The sequence below is a fragment of the Malania oleifera genome, chromosome 8 (assembly GCF_029873635.1).
Source record: "Malania oleifera isolate guangnan ecotype guangnan chromosome 8, ASM2987363v1, whole genome shotgun sequence".
Lineage (NCBI taxonomy): Eukaryota > Viridiplantae > Streptophyta > Magnoliopsida > Santalales > Ximeniaceae > Malania > Malania oleifera.
Genome location: NC_080424.1, coordinates 108,359,955 through 108,386,100, shown reverse-complemented (window position 1 = coordinate 108,386,100; position 26,146 = coordinate 108,359,955). Strand labels below are relative to the sequence as shown.

General features: G+C 35.7%; 3 protein-coding genes across 16 annotated transcripts; 2 read left to right on the top strand and 1 right to left on the bottom strand.

Moving 5' to 3' along the window:
* The first annotated feature begins 3,783 nt into the window (after nt 1-3,783).
* LOC131162959 (uncharacterized) lies at nt 3,784-9,771 on the top strand. Of its 6 annotated transcripts, none has more exons than XM_058119603.1 (9): nt 3,784-4,519; nt 4,810-4,933; nt 5,800-5,929; nt 6,695-6,763; nt 7,090-7,126; nt 7,256-7,493; nt 8,088-8,198; nt 8,307-8,405; nt 9,251-9,771. In XM_058119603.1, exons 1-7 carry the CDS (start codon nt 4,289-4,291, stop codon nt 8,183-8,185), a joined length of 927 nt encoding a protein of 308 aa, XP_057975586.1. In that variant the 5' UTR covers nt 3,784-4,288; the 3' UTR covers nt 8,186-8,198; nt 8,307-8,405; nt 9,251-9,771. The 6 variants fall into 6 exon arrangements, with proteins under 6 accessions (XP_057975586.1, XP_057975581.1, XP_057975587.1 ...); XM_058119598.1 differs by having other exon boundaries at nt 6,982-7,126; XM_058119604.1 differs by lacking the exon at nt 6,695-6,763.
* Nucleotides 9,772-15,421: 5,650 nt separating this feature from the next.
* On the top strand, nt 15,422-20,038 carry LOC131162958 (SWI/SNF complex subunit SWI3B). 2 transcript variants are annotated; one of them, XM_058119597.1, is made up of 6 exons: nt 15,422-16,036; nt 16,121-16,530; nt 17,290-17,700; nt 18,945-19,074; nt 19,501-19,625; nt 19,752-20,038. In XM_058119597.1, the coding sequence occupies exons 1-6, from the start codon at nt 15,742-15,744 to the stop codon at nt 19,935-19,937; spliced, it is 1,557 nt and encodes a 518-aa protein (XP_057975580.1). In that variant the 5' UTR covers nt 15,422-15,741; the 3' UTR covers nt 19,938-20,038. The 2 variants fall into 2 exon arrangements, with proteins under 2 accessions (XP_057975580.1, XP_057975579.1); XM_058119596.1 differs by having other exon boundaries at nt 19,501-20,038.
* Nucleotides 20,039-20,848: 810 nt separating this feature from the next.
* On the bottom strand, nt 20,849-25,388 carry LOC131162957 (psbP domain-containing protein 3, chloroplastic). 8 transcript variants are annotated; one of them, XM_058119592.1, is made up of 11 exons: nt 25,184-25,325; nt 25,035-25,101; nt 24,850-24,962; nt 24,700-24,765; nt 24,339-24,419; nt 24,175-24,257; nt 23,997-24,072; nt 23,595-23,682; nt 23,403-23,447; nt 21,816-21,891; nt 21,025-21,150 (listed from the first exon to the last, which is right to left on the bottom strand). In XM_058119592.1, exons 1-10 carry the CDS (start codon nt 25,263-25,265, stop codon nt 21,816-21,818), a joined length of 777 nt encoding a protein of 258 aa, XP_057975575.1. In that variant the 5' UTR covers nt 25,266-25,325; the 3' UTR covers nt 21,025-21,150. The 8 variants fall into 8 exon arrangements, 6 of the variants coding, with proteins under 6 accessions (XP_057975576.1, XP_057975577.1, XP_057975572.1 ...); XR_009138877.1 differs by having other exon boundaries at nt 21,090-21,150; nt 23,564-23,682; XR_009138878.1 differs by having other exon boundaries at nt 21,090-21,150; nt 23,564-23,682; nt 24,850-24,959.
* Nucleotides 25,389-26,146: the final 758 nt, after the last annotated feature.

The window sequence follows — 26,146 nt, the reverse complement described above, 5'->3', positions numbered from 1 at the left end:
ATCGATCTACGATTCGAGTTTCACCAATTGAAGGTGAAGTTAGAGAATGCATCGAAGACAGCTTTTCGAACCCGGTATAGCCATTATGAATTTTTTGTTATGCTGTTTGATTTGACGAATGCGTCTGCAACATTCATGGATCTGATGAATATGGTGTTTCACGCGTACTTAGATCAATTCGTGGTGGTATTCATTGATGACGTCCTGATTTATTCAAGGAGTCATGCAGAGCATGAAGCTCATTTGAGGCTGGTACTTTAGGTACTTAGAGAGAAGAGATTGTTTGCTAAATTCAATAAATGCGAATTCTGGCTATAACAGGTTGCATTTCTCGTCGATGAAGGCCTTTATGTGGTTCATCGCTGAAATTTAGAGTCTCGTCGACGAAGAGATCCAGAACGGACGAAAATATCAGGTTTGGGGTTCGTCTACGAAGCCTTTCTTTCATCGACGAATGACCTTCTGTAGCTCGTCGACAAAGGCGCCACTTCGTCGACCAATTTGACCAGGTCAAGGGGCCTATAATTAGATTTTCTATTGTTTCATTGTTAAGAAATCAAAATATAATTAGATTCTTGATCTTGGGAAAAAGCTAGGGTTTGGTTTTCGAGCGTTTCAGATTCTTTTCTAGAAATAGGTAAGGGGATTGAGTTAAGTCAGTTTTTTTTTTTTTATGAAATTGAACCATTTGAAATGTTTATGAAGTAAGTATATTTATGTTTTTAATTGAGATTTCTAAAACTGGTCTTTCAATAGATCCGTTTTCAAACCTAGCATATACATTATGGTATTTTCAGTATAAATGAATGGTGGGAAGCTCGGTTTTATGTTTTAAACTGTATATGCAATGTTTTCTTGGTTGCTTACGGGCTATATTCAAAGTATAGGAAATTGTGTGGCAGACAAATAATATGTATGTACTCGTTTGTAACCAAAATGATGAATGTTTGTGAAATACTGGAACTTCTTATGAAAATACCAGATTATGTTTAACAGTTGTGAGCCGAGTTTTATAAGACGACCGAGGGCCGGAGGTTTTAAATGACAGGTTTTATATGAAATGAATACGAACTATCTTTTTACTGCTTAAATTGCACGATATGCTTTAGGAACCCTGAGGACCATTATGTTATGAGCATGGTACCGTTGCTAGGAATTATATATGTGGCCATGTGTGCCCACACTTTATTGCGAGAGTGGTGTCGGTCGTTTCAGTCGATTAGCCTCAGTAGAGGGTGTACTTGACATGGAAGTCCGAACTTTCAGGACATGGTAGGGCAATCAGAGCATGCAAGAAATTGCTGATGCCTGCATGGACGGTGTTAGATGCGGATGTATGTTTGACTTTGTATAGGTTTATCACCTCAGGCTTAGTCCAGCCTTGAGGCAATACAACCTTGACCACGGGGGTTTATACATGGCGGTTAGTCCTAGGAGGTGTCTTTTATGCATATCTATAAATTTATGTAAATGATGTTATGTGATTAATGAACTGTTTATGTCAGGAAAATGGAATAAGTATTTTCAAATGTATAAGTACATATGATGTAAAGACAGTTTTTTTCGATTATATGAAGAATGAATGTTTTCTGTAAACACTAATATATGCTGCACACACACTGATATTAACTTGATCTCCCTTACTGAGAAGTATCTCACTCAATATACAAATCATCTTTTCAGGAAATAACAGGTATCATGCTTAGCAGCGTCAGGGGGGTGAAAGTTAAAATAGTCTTTTTGGAAAGATCTGTATGATCTTAGGTGTATATAAGTTATGTTGTAAGTTAATGGATATGTATTATGGTTGTTTGGACCGAACTAGTTGTCTAGTTTTGGGTCGGATTGTAATATGGATGTTTGGGAAACTTTTATGTATGAAATAACTTAGAACTCTGATATATATATATGGAGAATGTTTCATTACTACCGCTGCATGTTTATTGTTATGAGATGGTATCAGGTACACAGACGTCACTAAAGTAGCACCTCGGGCCCACGAGGGGTTCGGGGCGCTACAAAAAATACAATAGAAATTGAATTTTCTTCTTATCTTTATTTCCTTTCATTTTCCCAACCAAAATTCTTAATCCAAACGAGCCCTTAGACAAAAGACACTCATCTTCTCTAAGGTTTGACAAAAAGATAGCGACATTTCTTAAAATTTCAAAAATATCACAGAACTCTCTTCATATTTCATAAATATTATAGATCTCTCGTGAGGTTTACCAAAAAGATACAAACCTTATCTCAATTTTTTTTTTTAACAAAATACAACATGAGATTTGTATATTTTTGACAAATTTAGGGAGGGTTTTTGAAATTATTGAAGTCTCATGAGAGGTTTTTAGAATATTTGAAATTTTAGGGAAGATCATTGTCTTTTTTTCTGAACCTCAAGAGAGGTCAATGTCTTTCATCCAAAATACTTTTTACTAATGAGTAACAATTTTTGACTCATCCAATTTATTTTTTTATTAAAAAATATCATATTTTAAATAATTTTTTTAAAATGTTTTAATTAATACCATGTTTGGCATATTGTAATTAAAATTTCAACATCAAAATTTAAAATCAAAATTTTATTTCGTTAATATTTTCAAATATAACTAATGCAAAACTTGAGCACCGAATAATTATTATTGTTTTAAAATATTTTAAAATGTAAATCAACAGAATATTTGCAAAATGATTAATTCTATTGGCCAACAAATTATAAGCTTAAGCAAACATAGCTTGCTACTCAATTATAATATTTTAATAAATTTCACATTAAATGCTTAACAAAAAAAGATTTACTCAAAGTATGTGAATAAAACCTTTTTTTTCCAAGCATATTTCAATAAAAATAATTTATTTTAATGTGTCCTAAAGTTTAGAATTTTTTCGGTGATTAAATTATTTAAAAAATAAAAGTAAGTTTAGGATCATGCTTGCTTTCCCTTTTTTATAAATACGTTTTATCATAAATTTTAATCAGTTAATTGGACAAGAAAGTCCAAACTTTTAAATTAGAAACAATACTCCGAGATCGGGAACACACTTTACAATCATTATGAATGTGAATATTTTAGTTGACTAAAATATTTACCAATTCTCGTAATAATTTTAAACATATTTTATTAGTATCAGATCAGTTTGAATATGCTCTAAATATTTTGATAACAAAAAGAAATAATAACAATAATAAAATTTTAAAATGCAATTACACATTAAATTAATTCTTAAACAAAATATTTATTTAAAAAATTATAAAATTACGAACACTCTCTTAATTATTATTACACTCGACATGTGTTTTAAATAAATTTAATTATGGACTAATTGATAAATTTAATTATATTTTGATTTAAAAAAATTAAATCAATAAAATTTTTCAAATCACGAACACTCTCTTAATTATTATTACACTCGATATGCGTTTTAAATAAACTATTTTGACAATAACAAAAATTATCCTAAAAACAAATTTCACCAATTATTATTATCATGAATTTCTATGCTGTTTAGGGCGAAGATCTGAAATTAGAAATGACACGTGGCAAGCGTGGGGAGACCGATGTCAACAAGGTTTGACTTTGTGTGGAAACACATCCAATGGTTTCCATGATTACTATTTGCCTATATTAGAGAAACGCCAACAACCATCTGATTTAAGAAACTGTGTGGTCGAAAATGACTGCGGGGCCCACCGCCACCTCCAAATTTTTTTAAAAATAAAAAATTATTTTCAAATTTTAAATTTGGAAATTGAATAAATTTGGTTGGGCTAATAATAATATCGGCCCATTCCGTCTCCGAAGATTCGTCGTCCAGCGCACACCCAAGCGCAGCTCCCTCCGTTTCACAGCATCACCGACTCTCTTTTGACCTACCTTCCCTCCCTCCAGTCTAGGGTTTCCCTCCCTCCCTCCTTTTTCTTTTCCTTTTTCTCTAAGCTACTTACTTGTTTTTGTATGTTTGATTGATTCATAGACTCCTTCTGTTTGATCACTGTTCTTCCTCCTCCCGATCTCACCCACCCTACCCTCCTCTTCACTCCGCTCCTCTGCTCTGTTCTGTTCTGTTCTGTTCTTTTCACTTGATTCAAATTTCGCCGCCTCTAATGATCCAGTCTTCAAGGGTTTTCTAGGGTTTTTCCCGCAAGATGAGGCCGGGTGCTTATTCCTCTGCCGGCTGTCGTATCACCTGAACCCCGAGCTCGATCGACCTTTTCTTTTTTAGCAGAATCTTCACCTTTCTTTTGTTTCCTTGATTCTCGCTCTTTTTATCTTTTTAAACTTCGGTTATGGCGTATCAGGCGATCCCGGGTCCTGGGTCGGGATCGAGTTCTAGTTCCGGGTTCCAGTTCCTGAATTCCCCTTTTGGCGACACCACGTACACGAAGGTCTTCGTAGGGGGGCTGGCGTGGGAGACGCAGAGTGATACTATGCGCCGGTACTTCGAGCAGTTCGGGGAGATCCTCGAGGCCGTCGTGATCACCGATAAGAACACCGGCCGATCTAAGGGTTACGGTTTTGTGAGTATTCATTGTTTTTCGGCTGGTAATTCGTTTCTTCTTCTCGAGGAGAGTGTGTGAGCTAGCGTGTGTGTGTTTTGTTTTTGTTTTTGTTTGTGAGCTCGGTTTCGATCATCAGTCGATTGGATTTTAGAATCCAGTTATTTGCTTGTTGATTTACTTTTGATCAATACTAGACCACTAGTTCAATACAGAAAATGTTCTGTTATGCCTCCTTTAATGTGTTCAGTGTGTGTGCATCAGTGGATGCTTTGTTGACGATAGAACTGCTGTTTGTATGGAGGGTTTAGGTGACTTTCCGGGAACCTGAGGCTGCAAGGAGAGCCTGCGCTGATCCAACTCCAATTATTGATGGTCGACGGGCAAATTGTAATCTGGCTTCATTGGGACGACCTCGGCCTTCTCCGCCTTATGGTTACTCTCTATTTCCTATTTATGTGGTGTCTTCTTTTCTGGTTCTTTCGCTGCATATTATTACTCTTGCACTATCTTGAGGACTTTGATGCAGAGGGAATGGTGGAGGAAGGGAAAAGAGGGGGAAGGATAAAAGGAGGGTGTGGGGGAGCAATTATTCTCCCTTGTTTGGTTGTTTATTAAATTACATAAAGTAAAAGAATCTTAACTCCCCTGCTCCTTTCAATTTGAGGGTTTGTATTTTGTAGGTTTTGGAGGGAATGAGGAACCTTCCAATCCCGTTCCCTTCCTAAAAAACTGAATTCTTTAGCATAAGTATTATAAGATTCTTTTCCTATTCCTTTCTTCCTTTCCCCTCCTCCCATAGCGGTAGCTTCTATAGCTGAAAATCTTCTCTCTACATTTTTGCTAGATAAAGACATGTTTATTTGTGTGCTCTGAAGCTAATGATTTTGCTTTTTGTTGGCTCAAGCTTTCAACTGGCATTTGATCAGCCTTAAGTCATCGGTCTCAATTCTAATATTATGCATTATTTTGAATACAGGAAACTGCAATATTTTTATCTATTTCTACAATCGGATGGGCGTAGCTTGCTCTAATTCTGTGTTGATTGGATATGGTTTTATGAAACCTTCATATATTAATATTGTTTTTCATCTGTTACAAATTATTATTGACAAAAAAGGATTTAACTTTTGCCAGCCATGTGTCTATTGGATCATTGATCACTATGTTTTTGTCCTTGTGTTTCCATTCAGTCCTGCTCTTAGCCTTCTCTATGGCTGTCATTATTTGGCTTCTTATTGGAATACTTTCTTTTAGTAAGTATAATTTTGGAATATTCATGCTGCTTTTGTTTCTTATAGGACGTGTAAGATCAGTTTCCCCCTATGTTGGTGGTGTGCAAACCACCCGTGGGGCTTATGTTGGCAGTTTTGGCTACCAGCAACCAGTTCCTTACAACTATCAACAAGGTTTTATGTATCCTCCGTATGGGTGAGTTTTGTTTTCCTTTTAAATATTTCATACAATATTTTTATTGCGTCAATTTAGAGTTGCTTTTGTTTTGTTGGCTTCTAGGTATAAAATCCTAGCTCTGCAGTCATGGTGTGTGCAGTGCAACATTTGATGTTGAACTCCATTTTTTTGATATCTCAAAATTATAATTTGCCTTCCAGGCACCTTGCCTGTTTGGATAATGAATATAGATGCCTTCGCAACATGCCGTGTTTTATATCCTTCATTGTAAATTGGCAGCTTTGCAGTTGAAATGGTATCAGAGCCAATTATTATGCTACTATTGGCTAATAAAGATTTTTATTATTGTCTTGATTTTAATTTTTTTAATGATATTTTAGTAGTCTAATGTCTGTGCCAGTTTTCTGTGTTTGTTTTCCTCACATCCGTACTTGTGCAAATGCTTTAGTGTATGTGTGTGTGTGTGGTTGCTGATGCATATAGCCTTCTTTATATGCATTGTCTTTATGCTCAGTGACCACATGATTCATTGGGTCAACCAAGAGCTGGACAGAGTTCATTGACTCTGTTTAACCGCAGGGTACAATGTCCTCTGCAGTGACTACCTTCAGTTTTGTATTTTAAAGGGAAAAAAATGTCAATTCTTGCTTGTACCAATCACGACTTGCAACGTCACTTAGGGAGGGTTCTAAGTTACTATAGGACTCTTTAGTCATCCCTTATTACTCTGGGTTGATTTAGTCCAGAGACAGTGATGTGACATGCTGTGATTGGTAATTGCAGGAATTCAAAAAAGCAAAGTGGTAGTGGCAGAAGATATGCCCCCCAGCTTGATGTTTACCCTTTGAACAGGCAAGAATCATGACTGCTTTGGTTTGATAAGAAATTATAAGGAAAATTTTGTTGGCTGTGTTGCTAGGCTCACTGTCGTATGAAAAAATTCATTCGCACTTGTTGTCACATAAAGTGAATCATTGATTCCCTGGTAGCATGTAAGCTATTGTCTGCTAGGAAACAGGACTCCTTGCAATTCAATGACTTGTTGTCTCTTATTTTCTCTTTTCATGCAGTATGATGTGTTCCAAACTACATGTTGAATCTACATGCGGATATTTTCATCAAAAATTTTGTTCTAAAGCTAATTTCCTCAAAAGATGCAATGGTTTTTCTTCATGCAGGTATGCAACATATGGACCTGAATACGTCTATCCACAGGTCAATAACAATTAAAATGACAGCTGCAATTGGAATTTCATTTTTATTGAAATTAGGAAGAGAATAAGAAAACCATGATGTTCTTTCGATGCTGACCTGCTCCCAACATTTGCCTTTTGTTATTTTTAGGGTGTTTACAATCCCTATTTGAGTCAGCAGTACCTTCAGATATATGGAGTACCTGGAACAGTTAACCCAGCAGTCTATCCTTATGGGCAATTGGGACAGACAATGCCTGGCACGCATGGGTATACAACCGTCCAGGGCTATGCAATGCCAGGTCATCAGATTGTGCAGTTTGGTGGGCCCAGTGTTAATGCAATAACAACTTCACCAGTTCCCACAATCCAAGCACCATACCCTACAGGTAAATTTTTCCTTCTTTCTTAGATCCTGTTTGGCTGTTCCTCATTTCTTATCATTTTTAACAGAAGGCACTAGATGCATCAGAATCAAACTGAGGTTATAGATCTTTATTATTTCACTTGATCAAAAGCAGGCTGCTTGCAACATGTGATCTAAGGGATGCCCCATCATGTGGTTGGTCTGGTAGGCTTATGTGATCTGCAGCTACCACCAAGAATCAATCTCTATATATTTTAGAATTTGACGGTATTTTCACCAATTTTATGGAAACCACAATTTTTCCTATTCTTTTATGATAATTGAGTAATTACTTTTTCGACTCTTTTTTAGCTGGTTCCCCTGTTTATTTAGGTGACGATGAATGGAATAAAATGTGATTATGTAAAAAAGCATGCATTATATTTCTGTCTGTAAATTTCCATAAATAAATCTAATTGATATCTGTACAAGTTGAGATGATCTCAAGTTTATGTAATTTGTTGAATCTTTGAATGCTATTGATGAATAAACACACATGAATGAACAGATCCCAATCTTCATTTGGATGAATGCAATATATGCTGTCCTAATAATTAATGTGTATTCTCTGTGTCAGGTATGGCATCACCTGTTCCAGCACAACCACAGTTCATAGTTCCTGCTCATTCTCCTCAGTTCATTCCAGGCAGCGGTTCTGACCAAGCAGCTGGGTGAGGGGTTGATCAAGGTAAAGTGGCATGGTTAAGATCTAGGCAAATACCATATGTATGTTATAGCCAACTCGATGGCCGTACCAATATTATAATAAACATTTTTGTTTTCCTGTTATTTGCAGGTATCCTTAGATTGCAGCAGGACTAAGAGCAGCAGTACTGCTACTTGAGTGGCGGGCTTCAGATCTAGCCTTGCAAATTATCCATTTTGCATTCTAGAGGTACAATTCTTCTCCTCTCAAGGCCTTTTATCTTTTCCAGCTGAGGGCATGTTCTAACATTTTATAGACAAATTCTGTGGTTTGACACAGAAGTCCTAATGATGCAAACAGCATGACAAAATAGCCATATCAAGGTAGATAGTTGGGTTTGGGTTAGAGCCGATAGAACTTGACCTTTCCAGTTAATCTTGCCCCTTTCCGGTGGGTGCGAGTTTGTTTTGTGACTGGCTCCCTTAGCAATCATGGGATTGTTAGCATTATTATATGAGACTAAATATGATACGAGACAGAGATCATAAATCCATGGACAAGAATATAAAAAACAAAGAGACATTCACTGACGACTCAAGAGGATAGTGATTTCAGTTTATAAGCTTGCCAGGGCACCTTTTAAAAGGTCAACATGAGATTGAAAAGTCAACCTTCACTGCTCTTTTTTTTGGCTGCATAATCTACTCCCTATTCCTCTCAAACTAGGGTATGTGGAGATGCGCATTGAAGAATCCCGGAATGCCTTGAAAATCACTGAAATAAAAAAATTGTGAAGTGGTTATAAATGTTGGATTTCTTCTCATGATTAATGGAGGTGAGGTCAACTAGTTTGGTTGAATTTGAATGTGTGTGGGGGGGTTTGTATCTCGGGTTAAACTTGTATTTTATGTTTTTAATTAATTCTCTGGTCAAATTTGAATCTGATCATATGTTTTGCATATTAGGGTTGAGCTTGGAATTTATCATTTAGTTTCTTATTAACACTACATTTCCCTCTCTACTTCTCTAGTTTCTTTGAGCATTTGTCAGACATTGAATGTTGATTTACAGTGTTTCATTCATATATTGCGCAGGTCATAGAGAGTCATGCTCACCAAGAAGTCAGATGTCTGAGTCGCTCCGGATGGCGGAGAACATGGCAGGTGGAAGATAGCGGATTGCTCTTCCTTCGCCCTAGTGTATCTAAACCCTTCTCCCCCAGATGCTGGTGGAGGAGCAATGGATTGGTGGATTGCTGGAATCGGTTTCCGGCAAACCCATGTAGGAAATAATAAGAACTTTTGTAAAATTCCAACATGTTAGAATCAAAATATGATTCTTTATAGTGTTGCCTCCCCAGCATTTTGGGGGGGTGTATAGATAGATTTTCTGGTGTCTACTTGGTGTTGAGTCCTGCATTGTATTCAAATTTCGTCAGTGTCTCATGCATACCAATGCATACCAGACCAGTCCATGTTTTATTTTTTCCCCTCCCCCCTTTTTTATATTTTGGAAAACTAAACTCTGTAATATGGATTATTCGATCGCCTGGCTTCAACACATGGGAGAAGTTTCAGGTCTATTTTACTAGGAACGTAGACTTTTTTCTGTGTCATCTCTCTCTCTCTCTCTCTCTCTCTCTCTCACTGCATATATTCGAATGTATACACATATACATGTGTTTGAAGTTTGAGACCAGACTAAAAGTGGGTAAGATGATATTTTCAGAATTCAGAGTAGGGGAAAAGCTCATTAATTTTTTTTGTTTGGGGGGGGAGGGGGAGGAGGATGCTGCTATTAGGGCTGGTGCTTTTGATTTACAAACAATATCATGTATTATTTTGTGCGAATGTATGATCCAAGTTCCATTTATTTGAAGTTCAAACCTTTCAAATGCATAAAATGTTTAATTCGAACTCAATTGTTTGTGTGCTCTAGATTTTGAATGTGCAATTGTTACTTCAAGCCCACTTTTTACAAAATTTAAAGGTCAAGAATTATACATAATGTAGCAACCATAGCCATCGCCAGCCGCTAGTAGCCACCATGACCACGGCTAGATCCCACCATTGAGTGTTGCCATGAGTGGCCACCGCCATTGGGGTCATACGTCGTATGACTTCTTGTTTGAAGAAAAAATTATTTTGTCGATGTTATTTTAATCGACAAAAAATAGCTTATTCATGATTAGAACTGTGAATATAATTTTCTAAATAAGATCCACTTTTACATAGTCATTAATTGTGAAATGGCTCTAATAGTTATTTTACTTTACAAACCAAACATAAGCTTAGAATTACAATTTAATGATGTAATACCCCATATAATTATAGAATTCTCAAGTTCAAAATGTTAAGGATGGGGCAGGAGTTTAGGATTGTTGGGTAATGTTTAGGTCAAGACTCGGGAGGAACTATGCCATGTGCAGTTCATAAGGCAGGAGGTTAGCTTGACCACATGCACTTCATGTGAAGTAGCAACTTGGTTTGGCCACATAGAGGTCACGTAGGTAGAGTCGAGCATTCGATTAGTGTAATTAATTCATTTAATTAACCAAAAGTTTTCGATTTAAAAAATGGGCTAATCGAATCGAGCTAAATTACCATATTAACTAAATTTATAATTAATCAAATTGTGAGTCAATCAATTCAATTAATTGAAATTGACCAAAATTTTTAGCCTTATTATGTTTTAATACACACACACACACACACACTATATATATATGTATTAAATTATTAATTTATATAAATATTTGGTTAATTCTATTAACCAAATTTATAAGTTCAACATATGGAATCATAGCTAAAAATTGATTTTTTTTTACAAAAAAAAAAAAAAAAAAAAAAATCAAATTAGCCAAATTATAATCAAATTGAATTGATCATATTTAAATATTTAATTGGTTAACTCATTTTTGATCGAATCATGCTCGGTCCTATACTAATGAAGTAGGTTAGCTTGCTCACGTGCAAGTTAACGTGACCACATAGAGGAATAGTTCAACTTATCCACATATAGGTCATGTGTGGAGTAGGTTAGGTTAGCCATGTGTAGGTCACTAGAGGAGTAGCTCAACTCGTTAATGTGCAGGTTATGTGTGATAGCCCCCCAAGTTTCATGTTGATTTTGATGATGATAAAACAGATAAGAATTAGTGCATGTATTATATGAATTGTGCTCCATGAATTATTATATGATAGTTATTTCTTTTCATATATGGAAATCATTTTTGATATTTAGGGCTAAGTATGCTAATACTTAGGTACAAAGCAATTGCGCCAACTTGACTATCATATATATATATATATATATATGTTTTGGAGCTATAATGTATGACTAATAATTAAAACACAGTGGTAATTCTGCACTACTATAAAGTCAGAAGCAGAAATGAGTATGTTGCAGTAAATTAGACATATCTTACTATTAAAACTTTGAAATTATTCTACCTTAAAGACACCTCCTTTGAGCTTGCTAGTTATTCAAATGCCGATTTTGGAGGATGCAAATTGGATAGAAAAGTACTAGTGAAATATGTCACCTTCTTGGAAAATTTCTTGTTTCATAGGCTAGCAAGAAGAAAAATTCGGCTGCCTTCTCAATAGCTGAGGCAGAGTATGAAGGAGCTAGTAGTTGTTGTGTTCAAGTGCTATGGATGAAACATACTTTGGAGGACTATGGTCTTAAGTTTAAAAAGGTTCCAATTAAGTGTGACAATATTAGTGTCATCAATCTTTCCAAGAATCCCCATTCATCACTCAATAACTAAACATATTGACAGTCATCATCATTTCTTGCGAGATCATATTCAAAAAGGTGATATCATATTAGAATTTTTTAGGACCAAAGACCAGTTAGCTAATATTTTCACTAAACCTCGTAATAAAGAAAATTTTAACTTTATTAGAGGAGAGTTTGGGGTAATAGAATTATAATAACAATTTTACGTTCATATTCTTGGTAGATTTAATCAAATTAAAACTCATAATTCTTTTTCTGCATATCATGATTCTTTGCATTAAGGGAGAGATTACATTAAGGTGAAGCTTATGTTTAGAGAGAGCTTATATATTTTCTGTAATGACCCGAATAATAATGGTATTTAAATAAATAAAGAGGGAAGGAAATGGAAACAGTAACAGAAGAAGGTAGCGACGTTGCACTTTGGGATGCAATGACCCGAGAAAATTTATCAGGTCCTCGTTGACGAACATAGAGGATTCATCGATGAGGGTACAAGACGGTCTCGTCGACGAAGACAAGTTTCGTAGACGAGAAAATACCGAGAGACTGTGTTCAAGTTCTGAATTTCGTTGACGAGATGATGGTGTTCATCGACGAACCTCCTTCTTGGCTTCGTCGACGAGGTGACGTGGCTCATCGACGAAGCTCGCAATATAAATAGTGCTAAACGAAGGTTTTTACACAGAAAATTCACCGACACTCTCTCTCTCTCCTCTCATATGGTTCCTCCTCATTCTCTCTTCAATTTTGACCCCGTTAGTCGCCAAATTGACGATCTGAGGCCACCACAATGCTCGTAAGGAAATTCTCTTCAAGTTTGCCGAAGTGGATTGTCGGTGGGACGGAGTTGGATTTCATCCCAGATTTAGGGTAATGTCTTTTAAGCAAAATTTGGCTTTTCAGCAATTGTAGGAAACACAATAGATGTAAAAATAGTAATATTTTGTTTTGAGATATATAATTTTTAAGGTGTTGAGTGGAGAACCTTGCGGGTGTAGGACCTGTCATAGTAGGAGATTTTTAGCATGAATCAGGTAAGGTAAATATGTTATGCTAGGCAGTTCTAGAATGATTTTCAGTATGAAATGTATATTTTTACCAGATTAGCAGAACTTTATACAATTTATCAATTATGAATAATATGTTTTAAGTTACTGTGTGGCTTGAGAATAAAGATATAGTACAAAAACATGCTTTACAGTATTCTTCAGAGCTATATTTTACAGAATATACAGACAATAGATATGTTTTATAGCAATTACTGAATACCATGATTATACAGTTTTACAATACCATGATATACAGATTTACAGTTAATTACAGAAATACAGTTGCTATAGAAACAGTTTATTTCAGTGTCATGGTTTATATAGTTATTACAAAATCATGGTAAAACGGATAGTTGTATATAGAGATGTATTATATAGTATCAAACCCTGATGAACCATTATAGATACAGTTTATAGAATACGGTATCGCTGCTATATACAGAATAGAGTGCAACCACCTATTTAGATAATACGTGGTAGGTAAGTCGATCGTTGCCTACGTGTGGACATGCTCCCCATCAGATATGGGTTGAGGAGGGCTGATCAGACTGACGGAGTATAGTGGTTTAACTTGGTCGGCCAGCCAGGTTAGATCCCGCCTATAAGCTGCACAACCCTATCATGAGAGGTTATATCATGACATATAGTTATCCATCTAGGGAAGTTTTCAGTTATTATTATGTATGTATAGTTTCACAGAAACAGGGAATATACGTATATGTATAGTGTTATGTATAGAAACTTAAAATACAGATATGTGAAGCAACATGAGAAAGGTGGTGGTTATATTATTTGTACTATATTTACAAATTGAGTTATACATGATTATATAGAGACAGATCTTCATAGTATTATAACTCATTTGCCACACACTACCAATAGCATATTTCGTCTTACTGAACGTCGTCTCATCCCATTAAATTAATATTTTTCAAGTAATCCAGCTGGGCGAGCAAATCAGGCTCACAAATAGAGGAGGTTATAGTTCAGGCTTGTTAGTAGAGTGAGTATTTTAGGAAGGTTACTCAGTTGAGGGCATTTTGGGAAACAGTTATATATGTATATTTTGGGAACATTTTAACACTTTGGTATTGTATATTTTCTTGATTGTGTTTATATGAATTCCGCTTCTCGCTGCTTAGGTTGATGATTTGGTTTAATTTAGTAGGCATCAGAGCATTATAAATTTCATAGTATAAAAAAAAAAAAGAATTGGAAAATAAATAGCAGGTCGTTACATTTTCAGATATTGAGAGGGAGGTTCAAATGCAAATCTTCTCGTTATATATATATATATCATATTTCTCTCAAGTACATTAGAAATGCAATTTTAAGGGGATATTATGTTACATTTTTTCTAAATTTATTTTATTTATCTTCTTTTTGATAATGACAAATGGGGGGAGAAAAATGTAAAACATCATTGTTTTGCCATCACCAAAAAAGGGAAGAATGTAGGGCGCAAGTTAGCTCGATCACGTAAGGAGTAGGTTAGCTTAGTCACATGCAAGTTATATGGGGAACAACTTGGCTCACCCATATGAAAATTAGCTCAGGCTAAAACATGAAAAAACCAATCTCTTGGATTAGAACCATTGTCCCACATGCAAGCCTACACACCAAACATAATCATATGTGGGTAATTATCACCCTTCAAACAAGCACACAAATTGAGAATGGGATGCCCACATGCGAGGAATGACTACGTCTCCCAATAAAAAGGTGCCATATGTAGAAAGTAAAAAGGAGCCATATGTACAAAGTTATGTGATAAAAGAGGAGAGAAATTCTCCTTCTCAAGGCTAGTACACCCAACAAAACTCAAAACTCTCTTTATCTCGCTCTGTCTAAAGCCCTTCCCTTTCAATTCTTTATACTATTTTATTGACATGAGTATGGGAGAGATCCTTCAAAAGCCACCAAGACCTTCCAAGCGGCCTATTTTAGTCTTACAAATCTTAGAAGCTGCCATAAATCTTCATCACCATCCATCTCACTAGCTTTTGCAATCTATTATTGACATCAATAAAGATAGAAAAGAACCTAAACTTTTGCCTAGTGGTTTAGGTCCTATACCCCTCTAGGGAGGTTCAGGGTTCAAACTCACTTGGTCAGGATTCCTCTTTTGAGATTTTAAAAATTTAACGGTAAGGTTTCAAAAATTTCATAAACTTCTCTTGACATTTGATTTTTGAAACACTTACACACCTTAAAAAGTTTGTCTTCTTTTGAAATATAAGGAAAGATTTGAGTATTTTTGACAAATCTTAGAGAAGGTTTGTGAAATTTTGAAAATTTTAGCGATTGTGCTTGAGATTTATGAAATTTAGAAAAAGGTTAGTATCTTTTTGTCAAATCTCAAGAGGGATATTTAAAATTTTTTAAATTTTAAAGAAAATTAATAATAACAATTTTGTTTTGTAGCTCTCTTTAGAAGCAAATAATTTCATACTAATTTTGGAATTTGTGCAGAAATCAATAAAGTTCAATGCATTATACGCAAATCTTATTGTTGAATACAAGAGTTGAAATTCTTGTCCCTAAAGCAAGGTAAGCCTAATTCCAATTCTTTCATCCAAACACGCCCTAGTTGAAGCAAACCAAATCATCAAAAGGTTCTAGGGAAAGGCCAAGGGGCTACTGATTTGGATTTAAGACCCATTGAAATTATGTTGGGCTGGGCCTAATAATCGAAAAGATTAACTAATAACCGTGAGGTTCATCACTTGAGTTTTTCCGTTTCAAAGCCCAGTGAAAGCCTCCAACCTTCTTTGTCGACAACGGCGAAAATGTCGACGAGTTCACCGGTAAAAGATCCCGGCGGACCCTCAACAGAAACGCCCGCCGCAGCGGCCCCTCAGCCTGAGCCTGAGGCCTCCCCGAATCCCCTCACCACTCCCATTGCAAAGTCAGACACTCCACCGGCGGATTTAAAAGAAACCCCAGTCGCCGCTACGCCGGCTTCGAAAGAAACCCCAGTCGCCGCTACACCGGCTTCAAAAGAAACCCCCGTCGCCGCCTCTTCCGTCCCATCTATACCACCACCGTCCATCCAACACGATGTTATTATTCCCAGCTATTCACGTAAGTACGGCTGCAACTTCCCAGCTCTGCTTCTCTAAAACCCTAGAAATTCCCTATCAGTTATTGTTTTGAATATTGTGATAGGATGGTTTTCGTGGAACAACATCCACGACTGCGAGAAAAGATTCCTCCCGGAGTTCTTCGACGGAAGGTCGCCTTCCAAAAACCCTAAGCTTTACAAGTACTACCGGAACTCCATAGTCAGGGCGTTCAGAGAAAACCCTACGATCAAGATCACTTTTACGGAGGTGCGGAAGACGATCGTTGGAGACGTCGGCTCGATCCGTAGGCTTTTCGATTTTCTCGAGGGTTGGGGCTTGATTAATTACTCAGGAACAGCATTGAAGCAGCCGCTGAAGTGGGAAGAAAAAGAGAGTAAGTCTTCGCAGGAAGGGAGTTCACTTGAATCTTCAGTCCCGAATCGAGTGGCTTCGAAGAAATTGTGCAGCGGCTGCAAATCACTCTGTAATATCGCTTGCTTTGCTTGTGACAAGGTATTTATACTTATATCCATATCGAGCTCCACGTATTCATTCGCTTTTATGATTCTGTTCCTGCAATTTTTGCTATCCATTTCCAACCATTAAATCCAAATCCAAACTTTTCAATTTTTTTGTTCCTTGAGGAAAAGAGTCTATGATTCTGTGATCGTCTAATAGAATCATACATAAGAATGTCAGAGCCTGAATTTTTATCCAAGTATTTTTAATTTTTCTTTATAATTTCCCAAATTACGTTTTTTGTTCTGAGAGAAGGACCCCTGGAGATTTCAGCTCCAAAAGATATTATTTTATTAAGAACTATCTATGAATCTATGATATGTATGCCCACTAACCTCCAAACAGTTAATCTCGATTCTTTAAGAATCGTGGAAACTCATGAGGATAGCAAACAGGAGTTTAAACCAAGGTATTACAGCCCCAGCATGGCTTCTCTTCATCCATGCTTAGACCTTCAAATCTGAATTTGAGTAGGCAATGGACAATTTTCTATGGAGTTTCATCTTCTAAAAGTTGTTTCTTTCCATATTTTGGAGTTCTACAATTCAGTATTCAATTTATTTTAGCAGTCTATTATTATTTGTGATTGTAGTTCAAATTATCGTTATGAACTGATGCTTATACATGCCATCCATGATGTCCTATTTAAGTTTCTTCTATCATTCTACTAGCTAGTGCATGATCTAAAGCTCATTTTGGGATAATACGGTGGTCACAAACTTTTAAAACTTCTCTCTTCTCTCTGTTGCATAGTATGACTTGACTCTTTGTGCGAGGTGCTACGTTCGTGGCAACTATCGAGTTGGTGTTAATTCTTCTGATTTTAGACGGGTTGAAATTAGTGAAGATGCAAAGACGAATTGGACTGATGTAGAAACTTTGCGTCTCCTGGAAGCCATCATGCATCATGGTGATAACTGGAAGAAGGTTGCAGAGCACGTTGGCGGTAGGAGTGAGAAGGATTGTGTTGCTCGTTTCATCAAGCTTCCTTTTGGGGAGCAATTTGTGGGGGATGCTGAATCTGCGGAGGTTTATAACAATTTTTATCAAATGAAGGACCAGAGCGAGACCGAATCTGGATTGGAAACTATTGGCAAATCATCCCCAACAAAAAGAATGCGTCTCACACCACTTGCTGATGCAAGTAACCCAATTATGGCACAGGTGCGGAATTCTATTTTAAGTTAATTTTGTTTTCAGTAATAGGGACTTGAAGAAGGTGTGAAGAAGAAAAAAGAGAGGGAGGGGGGGGGAGGAAGGGGAGTGGTTACAGCAACTTTAGATATGAAAAATCTGTTGGTTCCCTGCAGTCCATATCATTCTTTGCTGCCTGCTCTTGACTGTGCCAAGACCTGAAAATAGGACAGCATAGTGGAGGGCATCTTGCCAATCATCATTTTGGCTTGAGACCTGTAGAAATAGGAATTGAGCTTGAAGAAACCGCAACTAGTTGGACTTAAGGTTTTTATTGTTTATTAGTATATGTTAATAGGTAATCCTTTTTTTTTTTTTTAACACTTGGCCTTACCTTGATAGTTGACATACAAACTCATAAAACTCCCCATTGAATGATTCATAGATCAGTATTTGTACAGCTCCTTTTGTGTGTTTGAGTATCTACACCACCTGCTTTTCTCGACATGAAAATATTAATTAGTTGTGGTTTTTTTTTTTTCTTTTTTTGTTGTTCGAATGTATGTAAGATGGGACAATTGCCTACTTCCAAGATTATGTAATGACAGTTTCAAAGTTTTATGGTCTGGCAAACAACCCTGCCCTTGATCAAAATGGGGCATTTGTTTTCCTTTCTACAGACCTTTGTTGGCACTAGCTTCTATATTCTTGTGACCAAAAAAAGAGGAAGATGCATACTTGACATATGGATATAGATTGTAGTTTACATGTTTTAGTTTGTATTCGGAACTCAATATGCCTGCTGGTAGTTGACTTAATGGGTTAAACTAGAAATTAGAAAGACCTACGTGATGTAATGAATGTATGACAATTAATTTTTTGCTTCAGAATTTCTGTTCATTTTTCTGGATTCAACTATTTGAGGTTGAAAATATGACCATTCACATTCAATTTGATCAATACAATTTACCCTTTAATGATCAAAATATACATACATACATATATATATATATATATAGTTGAACACCCTTCCACACCCCTGACCCTCCACCCCACCCAGAAGATAAATGCAGTGCAATCCAGATCCTCATAGCAACCGTGACTCTAATACCATGTCAATTGTCAAATTGCCACCTAACCTAAAATTTGGGTCTCCTATGGGTATCCAAGTGTTGACGACACTGTTGCAGCCCAACCAAAATCTGGACAAGTTTGATTTTCTGTGTTTTATTTCAGTCAGATTTCTTAAGTGGTTATTTTTTCCCCCCTTTCAGGCAGCTTTCCTCTCTGCTTTGGCTGGTGAAGAGGTTGCAAAGGCAGCTACTAAAGCAGCTGTTACAGCTTTGTCCGAGGCAACAAGTAGAGAGAATCTTCATTCCATTGCAAACGATTCAAGACAGCAAGGTACAATGACTTCTTGGTAGGACCTCACCTGAAGCATTTGGGATTTAGATACAGGGCTACAAATGGGTTGGGCTAGTACTTGTGATTTTTTAGTAGGCATGGCCTTGAAACCATGGTTGAATTGACATTCACGCAAATTGCCAACCCGCCAAAGTAGGTCAAGTGGTAAGGGTAGACAAAGGTTGAAAGAGGTCATGAGTTTGATTTCCCTCTAGGTCTCCTTGACTTGCCTGGGGACTGGCTTCTGTGGATGCAGTTAGTCCCCTCTTGCATTTTGGTAAGGGGGTAAGGGTCTGAAGGGCCCGTGCCTCCCCATATTTACCAGGATTAAAAAATAAAAAATAAAAAATAAAAAATAAAAATAAAAAACTGTTTGCAATAGCCCCCAGCATTATTTGAGTAATAATGTTGTAGTCTCTTATCCAGAGGCAGATGCTGCATCAAATTTGGAGACCACTGTGTTAGAAAGAACTCACGCGGATGCAAATTCCCTGCACAAGAAGGAAGAGCTGGAGGTAGAAAGGAAAATTTCCGACATTGTTGAAGTCAAGGTGTGTAGTCTGTGTAGAACTCCATCTCATCGGTGTCCTTGCATTTTGTATAAATATGAATTATTTGCTAAACGATGCTGGTGGGGAAAACGGAAAATTCCCATTTCTTGGGGACAACTTGTGCAGATGAAGGAGATTTGGGACAAGATAGTTCATTTCGAGGAGTTGGATTTGCAGATGGAGAAAGAGTGGCAACAATTGCAGAATCTAAGGAACCTGCTCTTTGGTGATCAACTTACCCTTTTGTTTCATAAAAGCGGTGTACCAAAAACTGGGGAACCTGGGAGGGAGGAGAATGTTAGAACGGATTGATGTTTATTTTTGTTTAAATTTATTTATTTTGTCCTAAATGATGCTTCATGGTTTATGCTTTATATTCATCAATATCCAATACTTAGACCCAATGTTTCATACTGGGAATTGTCACTCTGCTTTTGTTCATTTTTTTTGCCCCTTTCCTATGGAAATAATAGATAGGCAGAAGAAGAATAAGGTCCTCACTGCTGAATCTTTCTGCCCCGCAAACATGAACCATGGAAGTGCCCATCCTATTAGTTAGTTCCTTTACTACTAAGGGTGGCTTGACCCCTTTTCTTTAGTGTCAATTATTTTTTTAAAAGTAATAGTTGGATCCTAAGGATTTGTAACATAACTTTTTAACTTTTAAAAGTCAGTTTTCAGGTCTTTTGTGAACTTTTAAACGTTAAATTTGAAAATTTTAAAGATTAAAACCTAGTTTGTTCTCCAATTTCACTGCTGTCTTTAGTTTTTTTTTTTAATATTACAAAAGTATTAATATATTAATTTATATTTTCTAAAAATATGTTTCTATTTTAATTATTTTCAATACACGCAGTATAACTTTTTTATCAAACAAACTTTTTCTTTTCAACATCTTCTCTTTTGGGGATCAAACATTTAAAATAATATCAAAAAATTCATTTTCATCCTTTTAATAAAGTCACCTTGAAGACAAAATGCCCAAGTAAAAATCACTTTAATCAGCACCTCAATTTATTAGTTTTGTATCATTATATTTGTCACTCATTCATTAATAGAACTTATCTATGAAGTGTCTAATTTAGCATTAATGTTTACTTCGCTTGCCAACTTAAATTTATGTAAATTTGACTAAAATATAATATAAAATTATATTAATTTTTTTCTTTAGTCTACACATTTAAATTCAAGTCTCAAAATCAATATTACAAACTCTACCTGAATGTACCACTAAAAATGACTCGATTTGCATTCAAGAATGAAATGAAATTAACATGTTCATAATATAATTTTTAATTGTACTTCATTTTCAATCTGTTTCATTTCGAATAATAGGAGCTTATCATGAAAAAATTAAAAAAAGAAAATGTATATAAAGAAGGCTATATACATCAGGCTTGTGACCAACTGTTAAGTCCGATTGAATGGATTGGATTTGACAGTATTAAGGCTTGTGAATGTAATCTCCACACCCCACTTCTTGCTTGTAAATATTTCTTCAGATAAACCTGAAAGATGCAACAGCCTGCAAAAATTTCACTAGTGTCAAGTTTAGTCCATAAAATAAAATGAAGTAGAAACCACATAAATTTTTTTATGTCAAGCTATTAAAGCAATAGTTGCCTAAGATAACCCATTGATGTAAGGCTAGTATGAGAACTTGTACAAAAACAAAATTAGGTAATTCCACTTACTCATGTTCGGTTATCAAGAAAAATGAGATAAATTAATATATATATATATATATATATATATATAACCGAAAATGAATATCTTTTTTATTTTCTTTTCTATACAAAATCTTTGATTCAAACGGACCTTTGAGAGAATTGAGCGAGCAAAACAGAGGAAAGAAAAAGGAAGAAGAAGAGAAAGCAGGATGATGCGAAGGCAGTATTGTGGTTCCGTAACAAGAGATATTAGAAGAGAGGAAGGAAGGGGAAGGGAGGAGAGAGGATATACCAGGGGCTAACTCAAGTTCAACTCTAGTTCAAATTTATCAACAACCGCCTACTTCACATTGTCACACACTATTTATAAAAAAGTCTCTTTACATGAAATTACAGATAAACTTCTAAAATTATATTACATTACAAATATATCCCCATTTTACACAAATATTACAAATAACTCCCAAATACACATAATCCTATACTAGTTAATACTAAATAGACATAATAAACTACTTACTTAATCCCACAATTCCTTAACCCAAATCGTCTTAATTATTTTCCAGCAAGGATCTTCCCAGGTCTTACTTTTTGTCCTACATCACAGGAGGGCGGAATAGACAAAAGAAGAGAGCCTAAGGTCCCGTTGGAACTTGGAAAATATGAGAAAAAGGAAAGAAAAACATAAAGGAATCCAATTTCTCACGTTCGGTTATCAAGGAAATTGAAAAAGAAAATAAAAAGTATATCTAATCAATGAACAAAAATTTAATTTTATACACCATTGCTGTTCAATTTTCCTTAGTTTTTAATCATATTAGAATAAATTCTTATTTTTAGTAGTATTTAACATAAAGAGAAAAATACAATGGAAAATGAGTTTCCTTCTCATTTTCCATTCCTTTCCTTTCCTTTGCCCCACCAAAATCCTTGATCCAAACGCCCTAAGGAAAGAGAGGGAAATTGCATAGCAATTTTGATTTCAAAATCCACACAATACACCATCAAAGTACATATACACACCCAATACTACAACTAACACAAATAATTACAAAATAACCTCAACTAAAACACGTAATTACAGAAGAACTCCAAAGTACATAAAATACACAAAACAAACCTAAATTAATTAAACTCCTAAAATAACAAGAGTTTTTTCCAAACTAAAATTCAAAAACCTAGTTATGATATAAACGTCCAAAATTTTCCATTGGTGGTTCTCTCACCCATTCAACATGAAAAGCCCAATCCAAGGATAAACCCCTAAGGCTGGCTAAAACCCTCAAAATGCACTCAAGTTGCAACCCCAAGAACTCTCCACAAATCACAAGAACCACTCAATGTCTTTAAAAACCCCAAATCTGCATTCTCTGCATTTGGGAGTATGGATTTCAAGCCTTAAAGTTGGATTTGTGCGAATTTGAATAAAATTCAATACAATTTTATATTACATTTAGTTCAAATTTACACAAATCCAAATCCAAAGCCTCTCCTAGATCTCAAGGTTAAGATTTTTCTTTTAAGTACCTCAAAGTACTTTCACAAATATGTAGCCAAAACTAGTTTTAGCTCCAATATGCCATTGCCAGATTTTAAATTTAAAGGGAAAAAATGGTGCAGGAGCATCTCCAACACCCCTCTCTCCTGAAGATGTCTGATCCACAAAATAGAGAATGATATAGAGTTATAGATCATATGCTCAATTAGAACAACAAAGCCTTTAAGTTCTGCCATATAAGAATGCCTGAAGAAAACAATAAGGCTTTGTTTGGATTAAGAATTTGTCTGAGGAAATAAAATAAAAAGAAACAAAAAGGAAATACATTTCCCATTATATTTTCTTTCTACATTAAATACTATTTTTTTTTTTTTTTAAATTTGTTCTACTATGATGAAGGATTAAGGAAATGTATAAAATTAAAATTTAGCTCATTCATTACTACTGTTTTATTTTATTTTTCAAACTTCCTTGATAATCAAACAAGAAAAATGGCAATCCCTTCATGTTTTCCTTTCCTCTCTCTAATGTTTTTCAAGCTCCAAACAGAACATGCTCAACTAAAAAGGGAATAAAAATGAAATAATTCGTAGGATTGTTTAGGCTCACCTTTTCAATTGCAGAACCATATTTCCCCAAATCTTCTTCCACAAACTGCAGCAACATGTAAAATTGTCAAGAACTAAAGTAGTTGTGCACAAAGGAACAACTGCTAGGAGACTAAAACAAAGAAGAAATGAATTGATCACAGAGATTTATCGCCAAAACACCTGTCCAGTCACAGTATATAGTCTGTTATACCAGCCATTGGATGCCACTCCCATTGCTGAATATAAATGTCTGTAACTTTCACCAGGATTTTGCAGTGAGTACTCAATGTAATACAACCCTGATCAGAAGTTAAAGAAGGTTAAAAGAGGCCAATCTTAATTAACAGTAAACTTAAACAGCATGTTTGGTTTGCATAATGGAATGAAATTTTGAATGAGGTTCATGATGAAATCAAGTGAAAAATTCGATTCCATTCCACCCAATTTCCTTTCATTCATGTGTACCAAACGTGCAGTAAATGGTTAATTATCTCAACATAAGGTTATGGGATTTTGAGGCTCATCCATTCCTCGTATAGGAACAACAAATGACATGATTATGACAAACTCCATCACCAATTATACTGATGCCTGCAGGAGGGGATGCAATTACCATTAGAAGCTTTACAATCTATGAGTTTGGCAGCCACACCAGGAGGTCTTTGCCAACTTCTGTCCAAGCCACTAACCTGTTGCAACCATTGTCAATGCATAAAAAATACGTGTGCAACCTGAGTGAGCTTTAATCCATCACAAAGCTTCAATATAAGATCATGAAAATTTATACCCACCAAAGTCTCAGCAAAGGCATCAACTTTGCCAAAAGACTCCAATCTGGTAAAATCCGGACCGAGCCCTGTGATTACTACGCTGACTGAAGCAATCCATTAAGAAATTTCAGATTTCATGAATACCATTTGAACCAGATGGATCCACCAGAAAACTCCATGAGTACCATTTGAGCTAGAAGCTTCTTGCGGGTAGAAAGCAGTCACTGATTTGAATCCATTAGGTTCTCCTGCACCCACTTGCCAGTCTGCATGAACAAGTACCCATTGTTAGCACAATACACAGTTCAGATATAAGCATGGCGCCATTGCCTGCAAAATATGGCAACATCTCAGAAGCACGAGTGCATTATAATTTTGTTAACACCACCATGGTTATTGGTTAGAGCCTTCCATCTGATTTTGATGAAATTGAATATAATTTTGTATTGCATTTTTTCTAAAACCTACATAATTTCAATTCAAGCTTTGAAATTCGTGTTCCCAAACACCAGTATTGAACAACGTGCATAACTGTAAATGATTCACCTCCAGGGATCAAGATATTGAACTTGTTTAGGTTGTCGGAGTAAACCCGAAAACCCTCCGGCACATCTGAAACCCAGCCCAGAAAATATACACAAAATTAAACTCAAACCCTATACAAATTTACGCAAAACAACACTTCATGACAATTACCGTTCTCCGCCAATGCATCTGAAACAATTGCCGCCGGGAAAGAGAACGAACCAAGCGCCAGTCGAAGCATAGCCTCTCTTCTTCTAATTCCAGAATGTTCTCGAACGCAGCTACTGTAACAAGGAACGGGAAATGCAAGAAAAAGGAAAATTCAAAACATGAGTTGAACAGGGAGAGATTCGCACCATGGGTCTCGATGATGATCTCTGTTCCCGCAGCAAAACACGCGTTGGTCTCTGCATTTCTTGATGCCTGAGAAATTCGACAAAACTAATGAGAAATCCTCAATGTTGGCAGTATAATAAGGGATTTTAAGAGAAGGAAGGTCGCAGACCATTCTCGTAGGATGAAGGTGCGGGGAAGGAAAAGAAGCGAGGGAGCAGAGACAGGGCAGATAAGGACGAAGCAGGCGCCATTCTTTTGAGATTGCCTTCCTTGTGTAGTTCTTACTCTCAACTCCTCAAATATTACTAGGATTGATCCATGCCCATATTTGAAAACAAAAACAAAATCAAAATTAAAAACAGTAAATAGAAAAGAAAAAACCAAAAACACATATACCTTTTATAGTCCCAAATTTGTTTCTTCATTTATAATTGTGTATTACGTACATATTCAAATTAAATTTCTTATAATTAAAAAATTAGGTATGTATATTTTCAAATTATAACGTTAATTACGTAATTATGTTATTTAATTTCAAAGTATAGTTAGGTATAACCAATACTATAATTACGTAACTACACAATCACGAGTATATCTAAATTTAATCAATTATGTAATTATGTACATGCAAGTTGCATGCATATGAGTCAACCCAATTACTTATATTTATAATTGCATAATTATGAAGATATTCATATCAATTTTTATTTTTTGGATAACCTAGAGACTCCAACCACCATCACGCCACTTTGGACACTATTAAAGAAAATGCAAGACACTTTCATTGATGTAGAGATGTCTTATATATAAGACTTATACAAGGTATAGTTGTTACAAATTCAAAAGTATTTAAATATCAAATCAAAAAATCATAAACTGTCAAATATAAACAAATATTCAAGTAATACAAGTGAAGCATCCCATATTGCCGCAGACTATCGGATATTAGCAAATCTTCAACTACTAAAATTCTCGGCAATTCAGCAACAAGTGTAATCATCAACGATTTTCTCCTAGAAAACATTCTATCTGAAACCCTCAAAGCAACCGTCAAAGGGTATATAGAAACCATCAACGGTTTGCTTGAAAACTATACAATTTCATTTATACGCCCCCTCAAGATAGGCGTGCT